Source organism: Lolium perenne, chromosome 3 (assembly GCF_019359855.2).
Source record: "Lolium perenne isolate Kyuss_39 chromosome 3, Kyuss_2.0, whole genome shotgun sequence".
NCBI lineage: Eukaryota > Viridiplantae > Streptophyta > Magnoliopsida > Poales > Poaceae > Lolium > Lolium perenne.
In genome coordinates, this window is record NC_067246.2 from 262,451,079 (window position 1) to 262,469,061 (window position 17,983).

At 45.2% G+C, this 17,983-nt stretch overlaps 1 protein-coding gene, 1 long non-coding RNA gene and 1 pseudogene across 2 annotated transcripts; 2 read left to right on the forward strand and 1 right to left on the reverse strand.

The window, feature by feature from the left end:
- Positions 1-2,508: 2,508 nt before the first annotated feature.
- On the reverse strand, positions 2,509-3,962 carry LOC127338653 (basic leucine zipper 23-like; annotated as a pseudogene).
- A 3,312-nt stretch (positions 3,963-7,274) lies between these two features.
- Positions 7,275-9,935, forward strand: LOC127344146 (protein GAMETE CELL DEFECTIVE 1, mitochondrial). The gene is made up of 3 exons (XM_051370371.2): positions 7,275-7,921; positions 8,671-8,860; positions 9,326-9,935. The coding sequence occupies exons 1-3, from the start codon at positions 7,317-7,319 to the stop codon at positions 9,551-9,553; spliced, it is 1,023 nt and encodes a 340-aa protein (XP_051226331.1). The 5' UTR covers positions 7,275-7,316; the 3' UTR covers positions 9,554-9,935.
- Positions 9,936-10,726: 791 nt separating this feature from the next.
- LOC127344145 (uncharacterized) lies at positions 10,727-14,607 on the forward strand. The gene is made up of 2 exons (XR_007877773.1): positions 10,727-11,676; positions 14,327-14,607. It is a non-coding gene; the product is annotated as an uncharacterized lncRNA (long non-coding RNA).
- Positions 14,608-17,983: the final 3,376 nt, after the last annotated feature.

Sequence of the window (17,983 nt, forward strand, 5' to 3'; positions counted from 1 at the left end):
CGAGGTTTGATCATCGGTATCACTCTATACCTTGTTCAACCTCGTCTCCTGACAAGTACTCTTTACTCGTACCGTGGTATGTGGTCTCTTATGAACTTATTCATATGCTTGCAAGACATTAGACGACATTCCACCGAGAGGGCCCAGAGTATATTTATCCGTCATCGGGATGGACAAATCCCACTGTTGATCCATATGCCTCAACTCATACTTTCCGGATACTTAATCCCACCTTTATAACCACCCATTTACGCAGTGGCGTTTGATGTAATTAAAATACGTTTCCGATATAAGTGATTTACATGATCTCATGGTCATAAGGACTAGGTAACTATGTATCGAAAGCTTTATAGTAAATAACTTAATGACGTGATCTTATGCTACGCTTAATTGGGTGTGTCCATTACATCATTCATACAATGATATAACCTTGTTATTAATAACATCCAATGTTCATGATTATGAAACTAATCATCCATTAATCAACAAGCTAGTTAAGAGGCATACTAGGGACTCATTGTTGTTTACATATCACACATGTATCAATGTTTTGGTTAATACAATTATAGCATGGTATATAAACATTTATCATAAACACAAAGATATATAATAACCACTTTTATTATTGCCTCTTGGGCATATCTCCAACAGGAGTCCCTCCGGGACTCCGCCTTCCAAAGTGACTTCTTCCGGACTTTTCTAGAACCTTCTAGAACCTTCCAAAATTTCACCGGATCATTTTCAAACTTATAAAATGACTTCCTATATATGAATCTTATTCTCCGGACCATTCCGGAACTCCTCGTGATGTCCGGGATCTCATCCGAGACTTCGAACTCAGTTCCATATTCAAGTTCTACTATTACAACATCAAACCTTAAGTGTGTCACCCTACGGTTCGCGAACTATGTGGACATGGGTGAGAACTCTCTCCGACCAATAACCAATAGCGGGATCTGGAGATCCATAATGGCTCCCACATATTCAACGATGACTTAGTGATCGAATGAACCATTCACATACTATACCAATTCCCTTTGTCACGCGATATTTTACTTGTCCGAGGTTTGATCATCGGTATCACTCTATACCTTGTTCAACCTCGTCTCCTGACAAGTACTTTTTACTCGTATCGTGGTATGTGGTCTCTTATGAACTTATTCATATGCTTGCAAGACATTAGACGACATTCCACCGAGAGGGCCCAGAGTATATCTATCCGTCATCGGGATGGACAAATCCCACTGTTGATCCATATGCCTCAACTCATACTTTCCGGATACTTAATCCCACCTTTATAACCACCCATTTACGCAGTGGTGTTTGATGTAATCAAAGTACATTTCCGGTATAAGTGATTTACATGATCTCATGGTCATAAGGACTAGGAAACTATGTATCGAAAGCTTTATAGCAAATAACTTAATCACGTGATCTTATGCTACGCTTAATTGGGTGTGTCCATTACATCATTTATATAATGATATAACCTTGTTATTAATAACATCCAATGCTCATGATTATGAAACTTAATCATCTATTAATTAACAAGCTAGTTAAGAGGCATACTAGGGACTCATTGTTGTTTACATAACACACATGTACTAATGTTTCGGTTAATACAATTATAGCATGGTATATAAACATTTATCATAAACACAAAGATATATAATAACCACTTTTATTATTGCCTCTTGGGCATATCTCCAACAAAAGGCACATCTCCACTATTGTTGTTGGTGTGTATGCATTGAGTTAGTCTAAATTTGACGAGTAAGAGTCCGCCAATGAGAATGCTAGCACACTATATATTGCTACTCTTGTAAGCTAGTGACTAAGAACATGACCCAAAATTTGATAAGTAACAATTCGAAGGAGTCTTCCAAAAAATTCTCGATGAAGCACTTGCAAAAAAACTAAGGAGATATGGGTTGCTTCTTCAGTTGGCACACTAAAACTCTCGTTTCACGCTCGTGTCGGCAAACATTTGCGGCCTCTTTGACATTTCTATTCCACGTTGGTTGGTGGAGGAAACTAAAGACACCGCGGTGTGGCATTTTGCGGGCAGCCAGAAACACCATAGCATGGTGAACTACTGCTTTGCGTTTGTTAGTTTGTTAAACTAATGACATGTAGGTTCAACCAACCAGTGAGATAAAATAAAGAGAAATGTATAGAGAATCTAGAATGGCAAAACTAATTGTAGACTAACGGTAGAGACAATGGAATGACAAAACCGAGGAGTGTTGTAACGGAGCAGTAGCAAAATCAAGGTTTCAATCGGTCAAATGGAAAGAAAAAAATTGAGATTTAAGTCCGTCAAAATGGCAAGAATGATAAATCCTCTTTTATTAATAGTTTGAAAAAATATTTATAAAAAATTGCGCTTTAAACATAACCAATATATTATTGATTTGATTGTTGGTCAAAACATTAACTTGGCAGCCAAGATATTTCCAACATGTCAAAATGATGGGAAAGTAGATGATTATCTTATTACAGAATCTATTTGAAAAACTGAACAATGATATATTAAAAAGAGATGAACGTATAACATGTTCCGTCATAGTATTAGCTTCTTCCAGTACCATATACAAGTACAGTACAAATCCAAACCAAGTAAAAATAACGTATGATCATCAAGAACTTGACATGGTTTAACTTCACGCTCTACTCATAGCCGCACATTATTCAGACAGACTATGTGACACGAGGGAGGGGAAATATAACAGCAAAAGCAAAGCATCCGAGGCATCCGAGACAAAGCAAAGAACACAGAATAACATCATTGTCAGCCACTTAGGCAGCAGAGTTCACAAAGCTCGCAACGGCATCCACGGAATCCGCCATTTCAGGAGCGCCAAGTTCTCCTGAAACGATGCCACTCTCATCGATCCCACAATCCTCCCGACGGACCGCTGCGGCCTGAGCGTCAGTGTCCTAGCATGGAGCAGGAGGCTCGTCATGGAGCAGGATGTCACCGATCTCTGCGTCGATCTTGCCACGGACATCGAGCAGGAGGGTCGACAACCTCACCACCTCGGCCTCCAGCGCCGCGTGCCCCTGCAGCATTTTCAGCAGCTGATCGTTGGCAGCGCGGAGATTCTTGATCTCCTCCTCCAGGAAGGCCGCGTGGGCTTTCTTCTTCTGCCGGTACTTGCGCACGGCCTCTCGGTTCCCCAGAGGTTTCCGGCTGGGATTTCTCAGCTGATCTTGCTCCACATCGTCCTCACCGGAAGCCATGACATGGGTGTGCGTGTGCAGGCACGTGTGCGTGTGCAGGCACGTGTGGGTGTGCGTCGCAACCGATGATGGACTGTTGCAGGTGTGTGTATGAGTACATGCCGTTGTGTTCGTTAAGAATTCATCGAAGCCATTGGACAAGATCTCAGGATATGGAAACAGGAGGTGGCTTGGAATCATAAGGTATAACCCGTCGTCCATTGTCACAAAATGTGCCGACGAGATTCTCCTTACATGTAAAGCTGAGAAAGTTGAGCAAAACAACTTCAACAACTCAAGATCTGGGTGACGACCATGTTCCGTAAAAGCTTACCGATCTATCAGATTTCATCAGAGCAAATAGTTGAAAACACAATATCACGTAACCCCTAGATTACTAGTACTGATTAGTGATTCAACGGCCAGAAGATCATGTAATAAGTAGTACCAAATTTCCATGATGGCAAGGAGCATGACCATATGAACTACTCTCACCACCGGACCGCAAAACCGCGCAAGATTCAACTCAGGGCACCAACTCCCTGCATACATGGTCAGCAACATCAGTACTTGAGCGAGAGCCGGACTGAATCAAGAAAACAACAATTTTGAGAGATGCAAAATACCTAGACTACCGACGTGCATGGACTACCGAATTTGATAGATGGACCTGCCAACAACAAACCCTGCCGTTGCCTCTCTTTTTTCGCCTACACCCTTCTGATCCGTCACGTGTCCTCCCATCTTCTGTTGGTTCTCGCCTTCGCTCCTTTTATATCGAGTATCTTGGAAGGAGGACCTTGGAAACGGAGAGAAGGAAGTGTCACGGTGGACAGTGATGTTATTGGATTAGGGGCCGATAAGATAGAAAGGGGGGAATCCTAGTTCTTGCAAATGTTCCTTTTTCCCCCTTTCCGATTGTTCTTGTTGCCAGTTGCCACCATTCATGGACTTCTATTTCTCATCATGGTTTCTTTTCGGGGATTCCTTTCTAGAATCGTTTCAACCCGCAGCATTTGGCACCGTGGGTTTCACCAACTTGGCAGAATTTTTATATCAGAATATAATCCCTAGAGCATAGAATTTTTATGTGATTCCTTTATTCAGAATTCTTGTCTTCAAGCCTCTTCGTTTGCTAGTTTTTGTTAGTCTTTCTAAGCCACACGAGGTCCAAACTTATGATTCACTACATGTACATCGTATGGTCGTGTGATCATGTTATCACGGGATAACATAGATAAGGAAAATGAAACTTCCATTTACCAGTCTAGAAAGAATCAAAGAATAAACAACTATTAGGGTTTTTTTTTTCGAAAAGGTGGTTGAAACTTACATCCTCTGCGTCAAAATGATGCACACTACATTTTTTATTATTAAAGCTGAAGCAAGACAACGAGGATAATGTGATCGACAAGCAGAGTACATAACATAGACAACTATAACAGAACTATTACAAGATATGAAATTAACACCTACGACTAACAACGCCTTCAAGAAGGAAATCCTCGCGCCGCCATCGCCATGTCCGGCTGAAATACCAAGACAAGGATGAACATCCTGACTAAGTTGCTGAGATCAACCAATGAAAGCCATCAGATTGACAAGGGGACGACGCCTTCAAGAAGGTAAGAACGCAAGTTCATCGTTTATTAGCTCGACCAATAAATGGTGTAACAAGAAGTTCACCCCAAATATGAAGCAGACGCCAATCAACTATTAGGTGACATATCATAGAACCATGAAACTATGACACCACACTTGAAACAATATCTTGACAAGAAAAACATGTGGATGTGGGAAACTTACTGGATTTGCACAATACTAGGATTTCAAAACATAAAACTTATACCGTTAAAAAATACTAACTTTTTTCAACGCGAACCCATCCAGTGGGATCGATTTCCGTTAAAAAATACAAACTGAAGATTAGCATATCACATACTATTTCCATTTTATATAGTTTTGGTTGTTTGTTCCAGTATTCGTACAATGATTGTGTTGTACAATGCTATGCTTGCATTGGTCCATTAACATCAAGCTGGTATCGTAGAGAATCCAGATGATGGTTCAGAGATGGGAAACTTTGTTCATGGAGCAGATGACGGAGGGACGAGGCTTGCCTGCGCCCGCGGCGTTCAACCATCTGTGCGCTGCGGCCTGCGGGTATGTGGCGTGCATCCCAAGCATCTGGCCATTTTTCCTAGCATGTTACCAAAAACAAAATCAAAAATACAGGTAATACGAATCATGTGGTCGTACATCTTCTATCTCTCTTTTCCCGGTCTAACACAGTTGGGCGCGCTACGGCCACAGGACATGTGGCCATGTGGGCTGCTAGCTTCATCAGCACAACAGTTCCGCCCTCAATCTTCATGGTCTGTGAGGAGCTGCAGTCCGACACATGCTTCCTTGTGGACGGAGTGGCCGGCAAGCACTGAAGAACCGCGCGCCCCGATAGGTTAAGCCCGGCGTCATGCAGATGCTAATGATGTCTGAACTTCAGAAGCGTTGAGCGCTGGCGAGGCCTAGAACATCAGGTCGCGCTCTGAGGCACATCCGAGGAGGCTGCCGAGCCGGGAGTCGGGTCTGCGCTTGAATCTTTGAACCACACATGTTTCAGATGGATCAGGCGGCGCACACGGCGGACCGGCTATGCGCTTTCATGCACATGCCTGCTATGGTGTAGTTTTCGAGCGGCGGGCGGCCGGCGAGGGGGAAGATAGGCTGACGCCGCATGATCAGGCATCGTCCTTGACGACATCACACACAGTGTGCAGGTTCCCTTCATCGCGGCGCGGTTTCGGGGGCGTGGCGATGCTGCTGAACGCGCATACTTTGAGTTCGACGACATACTCGGTGGATGGTGAGGCTGCTTGAGGAGTCACGACAGTGGTTGGACGTAGACATACTCTGCATCTTGGAGGAGGAGACTATTCCCTTCAGTTTTAATGACGGGCGTGTATTACGGGAGGGGTGAGTATCATAACCGTATTTGCAAACAAAATGATGATTAGGCAAGACGCAGGAAAAAGAGGAGGGAGGGCATCCTAAGGCATGTGCAATGGTTAATGCTGTCTTATCTTAACCCTACCACGTAATCTAGATATAACAATAAAATATGATGTATAATATTTTTTTTAGTTTTATCTTTAGTAACGAGACATCCTAAATTTGTGGTGAGAGAGATTGTGCTAAGAGATGATCTCTTAGCTAAGAGAAGGCAAAGTCCTTTTTCATCTTTCTCTTTCCTCCACATCAGCGTTTATCCTACGTGGCACTGCTAAGATATCACCATTGTACATGCCTAAGCGGCAGCCGTTAGATACATCACCTACGTTTCCGGCGCACAGATGGTCGCACCCAGCTGGAGCAGGCAAGCATCGTCCATGACGGAGAGGGTGGATGGATTCTGCCAGCACCTCTCTTAATTGCTACTTTCCTTCTGTGATAGGCCTGTATTATAGGATGATGAAGCATATACCTATAGTTCCCTGTTTAAAAATCTTGTTCATTATGGTTAAAAGTTAATACATGCCCAACAAAGTAGCAAACATTATTTTGGGAAAATTATATTGACAAATGGTCACATCATAATACCAAAATATATACATATATGTATATATTGTCCTCATAATGGTTTTGTATACATTTTAGATTATTTTATTTTGGATGCATCTAGACACATATGAAGATTTTGTGTGATACATTTGTGGCTTATGCTTATCGTAAATTGCAATCTGAACCTGATAAATTGCCACTTGTTTGTATTGCATCATGTTTTGCAAAAGTTTACACTTTTCACTCGGTTTGGTAAATGACACTTCCACTTTGCACCATGGCACGCATGGACATGAACATAAAAGTTCAAAAAAATTATACCTTGTAAAAAAAAAGGTCAAGACATCTTTGAACGGAGGGAGTATTTGTTTCCAGTCTCTGAAAAAAAAGAGAAAATCCAGGGTGATGTGTATGTTTAATGCAGGTCAATTCAAATGGGCCTGGAAACTCAGCCCAGGTCTGCCCCGGCAGCACACACCTCCATTGAAGCCAAGTGAGTGAGCGCGGCAGCCCAATCACAAGAGCGGAGCCAGAAAATGTTTCTCCTCCGCAAAACCCTGCTCCACGGCCGCCTCCCCGCGCCGCCGGCCGCCGCCGCCGCCAGGATCTTCTCCTTCGCCCGCTCCTTCTCCTCCTCTCCGGGGGGCGACGGAGGCGGGGACGAATGGGGCTCCTCCTGGTCCACCGGCATCACCAAGGACCACTTCGACGGCTCCGCCTCCGCCGTCGGGCGCCCCGCCCCCTCCCCGTCCGCGCCCGTCTCCAGGGAGCTGGCGGCCGTGCGCGCCATGGACGAGGAGGACGAGATCCTGCGCGACATCGACCGCGACAACAAGGAAGGGAAGGCGTTCGTGGACTCGTGGGACGACCGGCTGCGTGAGACCTGCGAGCTCCTGAAGCAGGTGCGGGAGCCCGGATCCCGCGGCTCCTACCTCAAGGACTCGGAGAAGCAGGAGATGTACCGGCTGCACAAGGAGGACCCCGCGACCTACACCGTGGAGCGGCTCGCCAAGGACTTCCGCGTCATGCGGCAGCGCGTCCACGCCATCCTGTGGCTCAAGGAGATGGAGGAGGAGGAGGAGAGGAAGCAGGGCAAGCCGCTCGACGACTCCGTCGAGATCCTGCTAGACAGCTGCCCAGAGTATGTGATCATTCCGTTTGCTTCCTTTTAAGTTTCGCATCAAAATTAGTTAGATCATGGATTTTTACATAGTATTTACGAACTGTCAAAGGTGTTGAACAAAATATAGGGCTCTAGCTTGTAGCCCCTGGTTTTATTTAAGAGAGCATTGTAGGAAATAAGTGACTAGAAGAAGTAGAAATAGGTCTAGCTAGTCCATGAATACTTTTCACTAGTCTTACAGTTTTTGGTTCATGCAATGTTGAGAAGCCTAGGTTAGAACTATGCGATTGAGACTGAACTGAGTATCTGGTTTACAAATGAAAGTTGAGGAATCTTTGTTGAGGGGATGAGAATGCTTTAAGCTTGGTTTTTGTGTTTGAAATGTACTGTTCTAGGATGAATTTTTGTAAAGCTAGGGTAATTAGTTTAATGCCATTTTGCAAGCAAAACAGTCGTTGACATTATTCTCCTTGAGAAAGCTCGTCTTAGCTGGATTTGTCCTGAAAATTCGGGTTCGTACTAAAGATTAGCTCAACATTACACGCATCAAGGCGATTCTGGAAATGGGTAAACAGTAGGAAATTGGTCTCAACTTCTTGGTAAAGGCTACCATTCAGTTTGGATGTTATGTGCTAAATTTCAATTATGTAAATTGTATGTCCTTCTCTCATGACTAGTCGGAATAAAACTACGTATAAGAAATTCTCAGGTTATGATTGGGATTGCAACTTATTACTCGGTATCTGACCCTTCCTTTGGTTTTCTAGGTTCTTCAATTCCCATGACAGGGAATTTCATGTTGCATCCCTTCCATATAAACCTGACTTCAAAGTTATGCCTGAGGGCTGGGATGGCACGACAAGAGATCCTGATGAGGTGCTGTATGAGATTTCGATGAAGGAAGACAACATGTTATACGAAGAATTTGTTCAACGCTTGGAGTTCAACAAGAAAAAGGTAAGGATCCTACATTCTCTTTGCTAACTGAAAGAGATTGTCCATGCAGTTTTATCATTCTCTTTTGTTGTAATTCAGTGGAAAATCCTGCAGACTGCTTGGAGTCACACGGAAAACCCCATAATAGTGGCTTTTTGTGGAGTACTGTAGTATAGCCAAATGAGTATGGTCATGTACTTTTGGTAGTTCTTTTTAATCCAGTGCAAATTCCTGCAGTCTTGTTGTAGTGACTTGTGAGACCCCATGATAATGGCTTGCTAAGTTTGCTTGTTGTGGAGTACTGGTGTTTGTGCACAGCAAACTCTGTTCCTGTCAAGTTCTGTGAACATGGGAATTGGGAAAACAATCTGTCTGTAGACAAGTTTTTCATTGATCATCTGTTTTCATCTACTGGACCTATCTCAAGCTTTCATCAAGTAATGAGTAACCGTAATCTGATCTGCGGCATTCTTTATTGGATTACAGGTGGCAGGGGAGGTAAAGTGCCACAAGTATAGCAGACGACGACCGGATGATGGATGGGCCTACATGGTCGAGAAGCTTGGGCCACAGGGAAGACGCGGAACAGGAGGCGGTTGGAAGTTCATGAGCTTGCCTGATGGATCAAGCCGTCCACTGAATGATATGGAGAAGATGTATGTGAAGAGGGAGACTCCAAGACGGCGGAGGAGGATCATCGCTCCTTACAAGTAAACGGGAAGGAAGGCCATCTGCTTGTTCTAATGCAAGTTTTCTGAAACCGTCTTTGACATTCTCCAGGGAAGCAACGGTTTAAGAAACCACCGGGACCACCAGCATTGGTCATGTTTGTTGCAGCGTAGGAGGTGGTCTGAACCACCAGATATTTGGTCTTGTTTTGTTGCAGCGGAGGTGGTTTTATGTATTCCTGTCCTTTGTAACAAGTTTCGTTCCCCGCTTTTAGGCAGCTGAATAATATCTTTGAACTGTTGGCGTGTCTCCTTCTCCACACATTTCCAGGAAACACAGTTGGTAGGCAGTGCTTCATGATACTAGTGAACTGCCAGGCAACACACTCTGTAGTCAACATTTCATAATATTACCTTTTGCATTGCAATGCATAGTTTTTTGTTTAGAGCAAGCAAGACTAGCATTTTCCTAGTAGTTGGACGGAAGGCCTAAAATAGGAAAATCCTGCTGTGGAGACATATGCATTCCTTTTCTGTTTTTATTGATACCCCATTGTGCCAATGGCGTCATGTGCTAGACACTGCTGTTTCGACTCTTAAGTGTATCATCTCAACTGAACATCAGCATCTGTGATTCATTAAGAAGTTGTTGGGAAGCCAGGTTTTCATTTTGTTTGTAGCATTTTGAAATGAATACATGTATTCATTTTATTTATATTGTAATTCCAGAAATGGACACTTGTTTGGTTGCCACAGAAATTGCAAATGACAGCATAATTCAATATTAAATTTATAAATAACTACTATATTAAACCTTCACAATCTCGATTTTTCTCAGATTTTTGAATTCGTTTTGGTGGTTTGGTTTCGGTCGGTTCTTTCCTGTGTACACTTTTGGTGCTCCGTGTCATTTATTCTGGAGACTAAGGTTCAATATGCTGACAACACATGTGTATATTTATGTGCTTTTCTTAGTGAAGCTTTGGAGGTGATGTGCTTCTGGTGTGGCTGTAGCTGTTAGACGTCTGGAAGGTGGTGCAACATTGTTCAGATTGTCAGGTGTTGGATTTTTGCTCGACGGTCAAAGCGGCGCTAGGTGTCCATGTCCCCAAGGCCCCCACGCCACGCCTGGTTGTGGCCGGACGCGTGCCATATCTTTCACATCTTCTTCTTGTCTTTTCCTCGCTTTCCGTCATTATTTTTCCACCGATCTCCACTAGCCACTCGGCTTGATCTCCTCCCTAGCTAGCTCGAGCGCTTCGTGTGCTTCGCCGGCTATCCTCGCGTGATGCTCCGGCCGACGCCGGCGCGCAATAGGATCACGTGGTGAGGTTGTGTTTGGAGAGGAGGCGGCGGATTTAAGTGGAGCACGCTCAAGATCAACTGCTGATGAAGATGCGACGCCGTGATGAGTGGGAGAGCGACATGGAGCGACGGTTTCCAACACGATTTTTCCCCACTCGAGCAATCCCCAGCCGTGAGATCGCCCTGGTCGAGCTCCTACATGGCCGACGGCTGTTGTGAGGGTCCGCTCCTGCTGCGGTGTCGCGGTGTCGCGGCGGCGCTCCGTCTCGCCTGACGCAGCTCCGCATCTGGAAGCGCCCCCGGCCCGACAACTTCGCTTCACGACCTGCAACGGTGCTCTGTATCGTGGGCAGCAGTGGCTCCAGGTTTGTCATCTCCGCATGCCCAGACGAAGATCCGTTGCGTTTCCTCGGCAGACGCCCCGCCGCCGTTGGTTCATTATCTTGCCGTGCCCGGCCGGAGGCCCCCGCGCGCTGCCTTGGCAGACTCCCCGCGCTGCTGGCGGTTTTTCATCTCCGCGTGTGCGGCCGCCGGCCGGAACATGGATTGGTTGCATGGCCCGCTGGCCGAGCACGGCGGCGGCAAGGCCATGTGCTGCACCATGGTCGGGATGCGGTCTTGGTCTGGGCAACGCCAACTCCGCTCAGTGCAATAGGCTCACGTGGAGAGTTTGGTGCTCTGGTATGAAATCCTCCACATCTCCCCCTATCTCAATCCCTTCCTCTCTGTTGCATCTCACCTCCTCTCTCTCTCTCTCGGACGGGACGGCAATTGACCACGTGACCGACGGTGACACTAACGGCTGTGCGTGCCTAGGTAGGCCTGCCAGACCACTCCCTCCTCCATCCCCGCAAGGCCAACAAGGTGACCCCCGCAACCCCTCCTCTCTTCCATCTTTTTACAATGGCTTCTTGCACGCCATGTGTTTGATGAAATGAATAGACGAATTTTGTTGTTGTTGATGACAATCATTTGATAATGGAAGAATTATTAGGCTTGCACCGAATATAATGGTTGATTATTTCTGTACACCACTCTCCTCGAATGTTTACTTCATGTCAAATTAAGTTTGTGGAAAATTGACAACTTAGCTTATGCTGGGAACATTGGATAATTATATATGAGGTTTTGATGCCTTACCACGAGGGAGCCCTGCAGTTTCTTCAGTACATAAATATGATTGACGAATTGTTTTTCTTTTGCTGAGGCCTTCTTGAGTTTATTGCATATCTGCTAAAAATAATAATTTATCACATCATCAATCTCATGCAAACAAAAAAGAATCTGCAAGCTCTTAGTGTTGTCAGAGCATATGTTGTATTAGTTTGCCTCCACCTGTTCTACAGAATTGGACAACGAACTGCAATACCATACCATCGACCATGGATTGCCACAGATTGATCTATTGTGCATCTCACTATCCAGATCATGGTTAGAGGTAAAAAGAAGGCATTGCCTACAATGTGTCCAACCTCGCAAAATTTTATCTTCCTGCCAGGGCACATATGCTCATTTCCTTGTGTCATCGTATTTTCATGCTGCATGTTAATATGTATCATAGACTAAGCCCTAAGACATTGATTGATGTATGCTATTATTTCTGTTAAGTAATTGGTTTGGTTGCAGCACTTACGAGATCCACTCCGGACTGAATTTCCAGGGCAACAATGGAGTTTGCAAAATGCAGCTTTTCACTTCCCAGTTCTATTTTCTATACTTCCTATGTCCCCACATCCATCTACATGCACACTATTCAGGATGTGTTTGAGGCATGTTATTTATTTTGACTAGACTGTGGAAACTTATTGACTGAAAACGGTAAAATTAGTAGTATGGAAAATCCCACAGAATTTATCCAAGACAATGCTAAAAGCCATGAAATAGAATGCGATGCATTATACACATTTCTTCACTAATTAAGTAGCAGTAGCAGATTTAGTCAGCAGAGTATTCTTCTAGAAAATGGTAGAATTTTTGTTTACCACACGTGGTTCTTATTGTGTATAACGTTGCACCTGTAGTAAGGGTTGCTTCAGTTTATACATCATATTATAATATGTAAGATCAGTATTTTTCTCCGAAGGCGGGTTATGGGAGTTCAGATTTTGCCACATCTACTCAGGGCCTGCAAGTTGCGTTCCCTCATACATATTCATCATACATTGACGGTAAATATGAAGGCCTTACTTCAATTTGTGCATGGGTAGAATAAGATGCAATGTACTGTTTCATGCCATTTAAATTATTTCTGATGAAGGCGTCAAATAAGAAATAGCCTAAAGTATTATTGATAATATATAGTAATGAGTAATCTGGGAATGATAAAACCAAGAGTGCTGTAAAAACTATCCTAAGGTCGATATGATCCATCAGACACACCCTTTGCTAAAGACTTAAAGTAACACTTAACTGGATATTTTAGAATTTATATCATACTCATTGCCTTATGTAATGCATTTATGGAACATAACTACTGCACTCTCGGATCTACTGTATCACATGCATCACCATTGTTTGAACCTTGATTAAAATATGCTGTCTTATTTATGGATACTCTTATGGTATATGGGACCAAAATAAGAAATTTAAGAGTGTTCTCAGCTTTCAGCCTAGATACATACATTAATGTATTGTGGTTGCTTCCATCTGGATGCATTTAATTTGCAAATCAGTGTCCTACACTTGAGCAACACCTGAGGTAACAACAAATCACATCATGAAGGGATTGTATCAGTACATTTACTAAAAATCACAGTACCATCGGTGATATGTGTTGTTTGAGTTCTCTACTTTTCGGTGGTGTCAGCTGAAATCTGGATGACAAAAGAAGCGTATGTAACAAGCCTACAATGTGTCCCACCAGTGTCTTGGTAGGGATATAAGGGATATGGATGAGCTCCACAGGAAGTAATTTGTGATTAAGCAGACCTGAAGATTGGTCGGTTTTCCTCTGTCCCACCAGTGTCTTGGTATTTTTATTTAGTCATGGCTTAATAGTTTTAGGCTGCCGGTTTTGGGAACAAAGACTTAATCAAAGTATTGGAGACAAAGGAAAAGAAGTAGGGATATGCAAAGATATATTGGATAAGTTTGTGTAAAGTCTATAAAAAGTATGATGGTTATTTTTAAAGAAGTTAGGTGTCTTATAAAATTTCAAAAGGAGATGACACTGAGAGTAGAATCATGGATAATGAGAGTGCTGAACCATAGGTTAGTGCTTCCTGTCAGACCATGAGTAATCTCGGTGTCTTGAAGAGAAGGTTGAACAAGATTTACCAACATAAGAATTGCTCTATTCAGTCTTGCTATTATTGGTTACATGATACTCTTCTTAAGGCAATATGTGTGCTCCCCGGGTGTAAAAAATCTGAGATTTAGGTATAGAAAGTTGGGATATCTACCTTTGTCAAAGTGAGCCAACTATTGTCCCGTTGGTTAGTTTGCACAGTTGGGTTTTGGTTCTGGTGCTTTTTAGAGCACAACATATACTGCTACATTTTCCTTTTTGTTTCAGCTACCAAGCGAGGATGAATTGGATCGAGAGATGCACAACCCAGTCTGAGGAATGACAAGATCCACCGAGGGCTATCAAAATGCATCCTTCTTCATTTCTCTTTGCCTTGAATCATGTTGTATCGAAATATTATGGCTCACACACTTGCTCTTCAGGAGAACGTATTATCACTGAGTGTTTTGAACTTTTTTGCTTATGAACACAGAACTCCATCCATGTGATGTAAGATGTGCACAACATAAGAAATATCGGTAATAAAAAGGTGAGCTATCTTACATGCTCATCCTCTGGTCTCTAGCACACCTCCATGTCGCCACAGGTTGCACTATAAATATATTTTTGTTCTTCAGCCCATGGCTACATAAGGGCGCGGCGTGCCGCTGCGCCAGTTCCTGCTAGTGGCTTCTATAGAGAAACGCAAATGACAGGTCTCAGCTTGGAATTTTGTTTACCCATGTCATTTTGCTGGATTTCCTAAATGAAATGACAGCCCAATTCTGTGGCAACCAAACAGCCCACTTATAAAATTCCAAAATGAATTTTAGGATTCCACGCCCAAACGACAGATACCAAACGACCTCTAACATTATTTTCTCTGATTAAGTGAAATAGTAGGATATTCGAGTAATCATTATGCATGTGAGCTAGGGTGTCAAGTTGGATCCCATCTAAGTCCTGTTTGTACTACATTTTGTTTTTTCTAGTGTAAATTTTGACACAAAATTTTAAACTAAAAACAAGCAAAATACACTAAAAGTGAGATCCCAACGGGATCCCACCACACCCCAATGTAGCTTGGCTGAAGGTGATGTCCCGGGAGCTTGAGGACGGTCGCTGGGGAGTGGGGACACTGGGTTGGTGCTACGGCCTACTCGAGCGGATAGTGGCATGACCTGAACTAGCTTGGCTAAGAGCATCTCCAGCCGTGTCCCCCAAACCGCTCCCCAAAGGGATTTGGAGCGCGCCAGACCAAAAAACCGTTCCAGCCGCGTCCCCAAAGCCCATTTTTGTCTGGCGCGCCCCCATACGGTGTCCGGCGCCCCGAGCCCGTCCCCGTCCCACAGGGGACGCTCCGGGCACGCCGGACACAACGAAAAGCGAGGCGAAGCGACGTGGGCCCGATTCGTCAGCGGCTCGGATGCTCAACCGCCGCCTACGTAGCGACGGTGCAGTTGCCCGGAAGCGGAACCGTCGCATTGGCAACCGCGTCGCCCGACGCGCCAACCGCCGGAATGGGGCGCGGACTACTCGGAAGAGCAACTGCCGCTCTCTTCGACTTCTGCGCCGCCGTTCATCCGCGCTCAATAAGAAGACCCGTACGTAGGCGCTTTCGGATCTTCAACCGCCCGCCATTGATCCAAGCTTCCAGCGACGATGAGCTACATCTCGCAGCTTCCATTCGACACCTCCAGCGAGGGCAAGTCTGCTGGATTTCGCCATTGGTGGGACAGAACCCAGACGTCCAGCAGCGGTGATGATTCCCTGCCGGCACTTGACAGCGAGGAGGAATGGCTGGGGTCAGAGGAGGCGGCGGCGGCCCGTGCGAAGGCAGAGGCGGACGCGAAAGCCAAGGCCAAGGCCAATGCCAAGGCCAAGGCCAAGGCCAAGGCGAAGCCGGTGAGCACCGGCGACGACGAGGAGGACACTAGTTCCTCCGACGAGTCGGCCGACACCGCCTCTTCGGAAGAGGTGACGAGCAGGAAGCGCCACCGTGATGACGACGACGAGGCGGGGCCATCATCGAAGAAGAAGACGAAGTAGTTTAAAATAATTTATATGTAATTTAATTATGCTTTTTCGAAGTTTTATATGTAATTTTAAGTTGAACTGATTTGAATATTATAGTAAAGAGTTTTCTTCTATCTATTTAAATTATTTTTAATGTTTGGGGCGGCGTTTGGAGGATGCGGCTGGGGAGCGACGTCCCCCAAACGCGGCACGAGCAAAACACGTCCCCAAACGCTCGATCCGGCGTGCTTTGGGGGACGGTTTGGGGGACGCGGCTGGAGATGCTCTAAAGGCGATGTCATAGCCCGGGAGCTTGAGGATGGTTGCTGGGGAGTGGCACACACTCGGTTGGTGCTACGGCCCGCTCGAGCGGATAGTCGCCGCCATCAGGTTCTAGGAGGTGGATGATTCGGCTTTAGCATCCTCCGAGCAAACTAGGAAAATCAAGACGCCGTCATAGGGTAAAAGAGTGCTAAGGGCATCTCCAGCGGCCCGACACTCCGCGTGGTTAAAAATTTAGGTCTGCCTCCGGCCCATCGGCTCGACGTATAGCGAGCAAGCTGTCCGCCGAGGTGCATTACTAGCCTAAATTTGGGCCGTGAATGTGTCTACGCAACACTCACGTGATCTACCCCGCCTCGCTCGCCAGGGACAAAAAATCCAGTAGATCGAAAATCGCGCCCTCCCCTTCTTTGCATCCCTAGGGCGGCGCGACCACCCGGTTCCCCTTCGCCGTATTAGCCAAGCTCTGTTCGGGCCACGACTCGCCGGAGTCGACGCTCGGTGTTGGGTAGGGGAGAGGCATTGGCTGCATTGCTCGCGTTCTTGTTGGCCGCCCATCTGCCGGGAGCCCCCACCGGCCTCGACGCACATACCTGTTCGGTCAATTGCGCGGTACGATACCGACGAACTGTTTAGCCAATTGACAGCCATTTGCGCCAATTATGCTAGCCATTTATCCATTGTCGTTGCCCCTGCAGATGGAGATGGTGCACATGGAAGTCGTGAAAACCTCGTCCAACGAGACGTCGCAGCTCATGGTTACCACAGCCTCCCTCATCCACGAACACAATGACATGTAGATGTCGGTCTACAAAGGGCTCGGCGAAGGGCCTCTCGGCCAACGTGAAGCGCAACCAAGTGGTCTGCCACACCCGGTTCTTTAAACACTACTTCCATCTAACCGATCAGGTCTACAAGGAAGTCATGTTCCGGCGCCGCTATCGAATGTCAACAGACATGTTCTTGATAATTTGACGGGGCATCAGAGATTACGATCCATACTTCCGATGCAGGCTCGATGTCACTGACAAGCTTGGCTCCACCTCTTACCAGAAGTGTTCCGCGGCTATTGGCATGCTTTAGTACGCAGTGGTGATATCTTCGACGAGTACCTACGAATAAGTGGGCCTTGAATCCATCTAGAGATTTTGCCAAGCCGTGATTGCGGGTTCGGAAAATATTACTTGAGAAAGCCGACAGTTGAGGACAAAGTACGACTATTGTCGTCTTTTCGATCAGCAAGAAAAGAGGATTTCCAAGGATGATCTGTAGCATAGATTGCATACATTAGGAGTGGAAGAACTGTCCATTTGCATGTGTGCCCATGTCGAGGGATGCAGTGTCATTCTTGAGACAGTGACATCGCATGATTTGTAGATTTGTCACTCTTTTTTTGCATGACCGGTGTCCACAATGATGTTAATATGCTCCACCGCTCTCCGGTGTTTGACCGGCTTCTAAAAGACACTGCTCATGTAGTAAACTATGAGATTAATGACAATGCATACTGCTAATGGCATCTATCCTCACTGGTCACATTTGTGAAGACAGTTTGCAAACCTGATACATAGGAAACCAATTTTTTTGCCAAGAGGCAATATAGTTGTAGGAAAGATGCGGAGCGTTCTAGATGAGAACTGAAGTGCA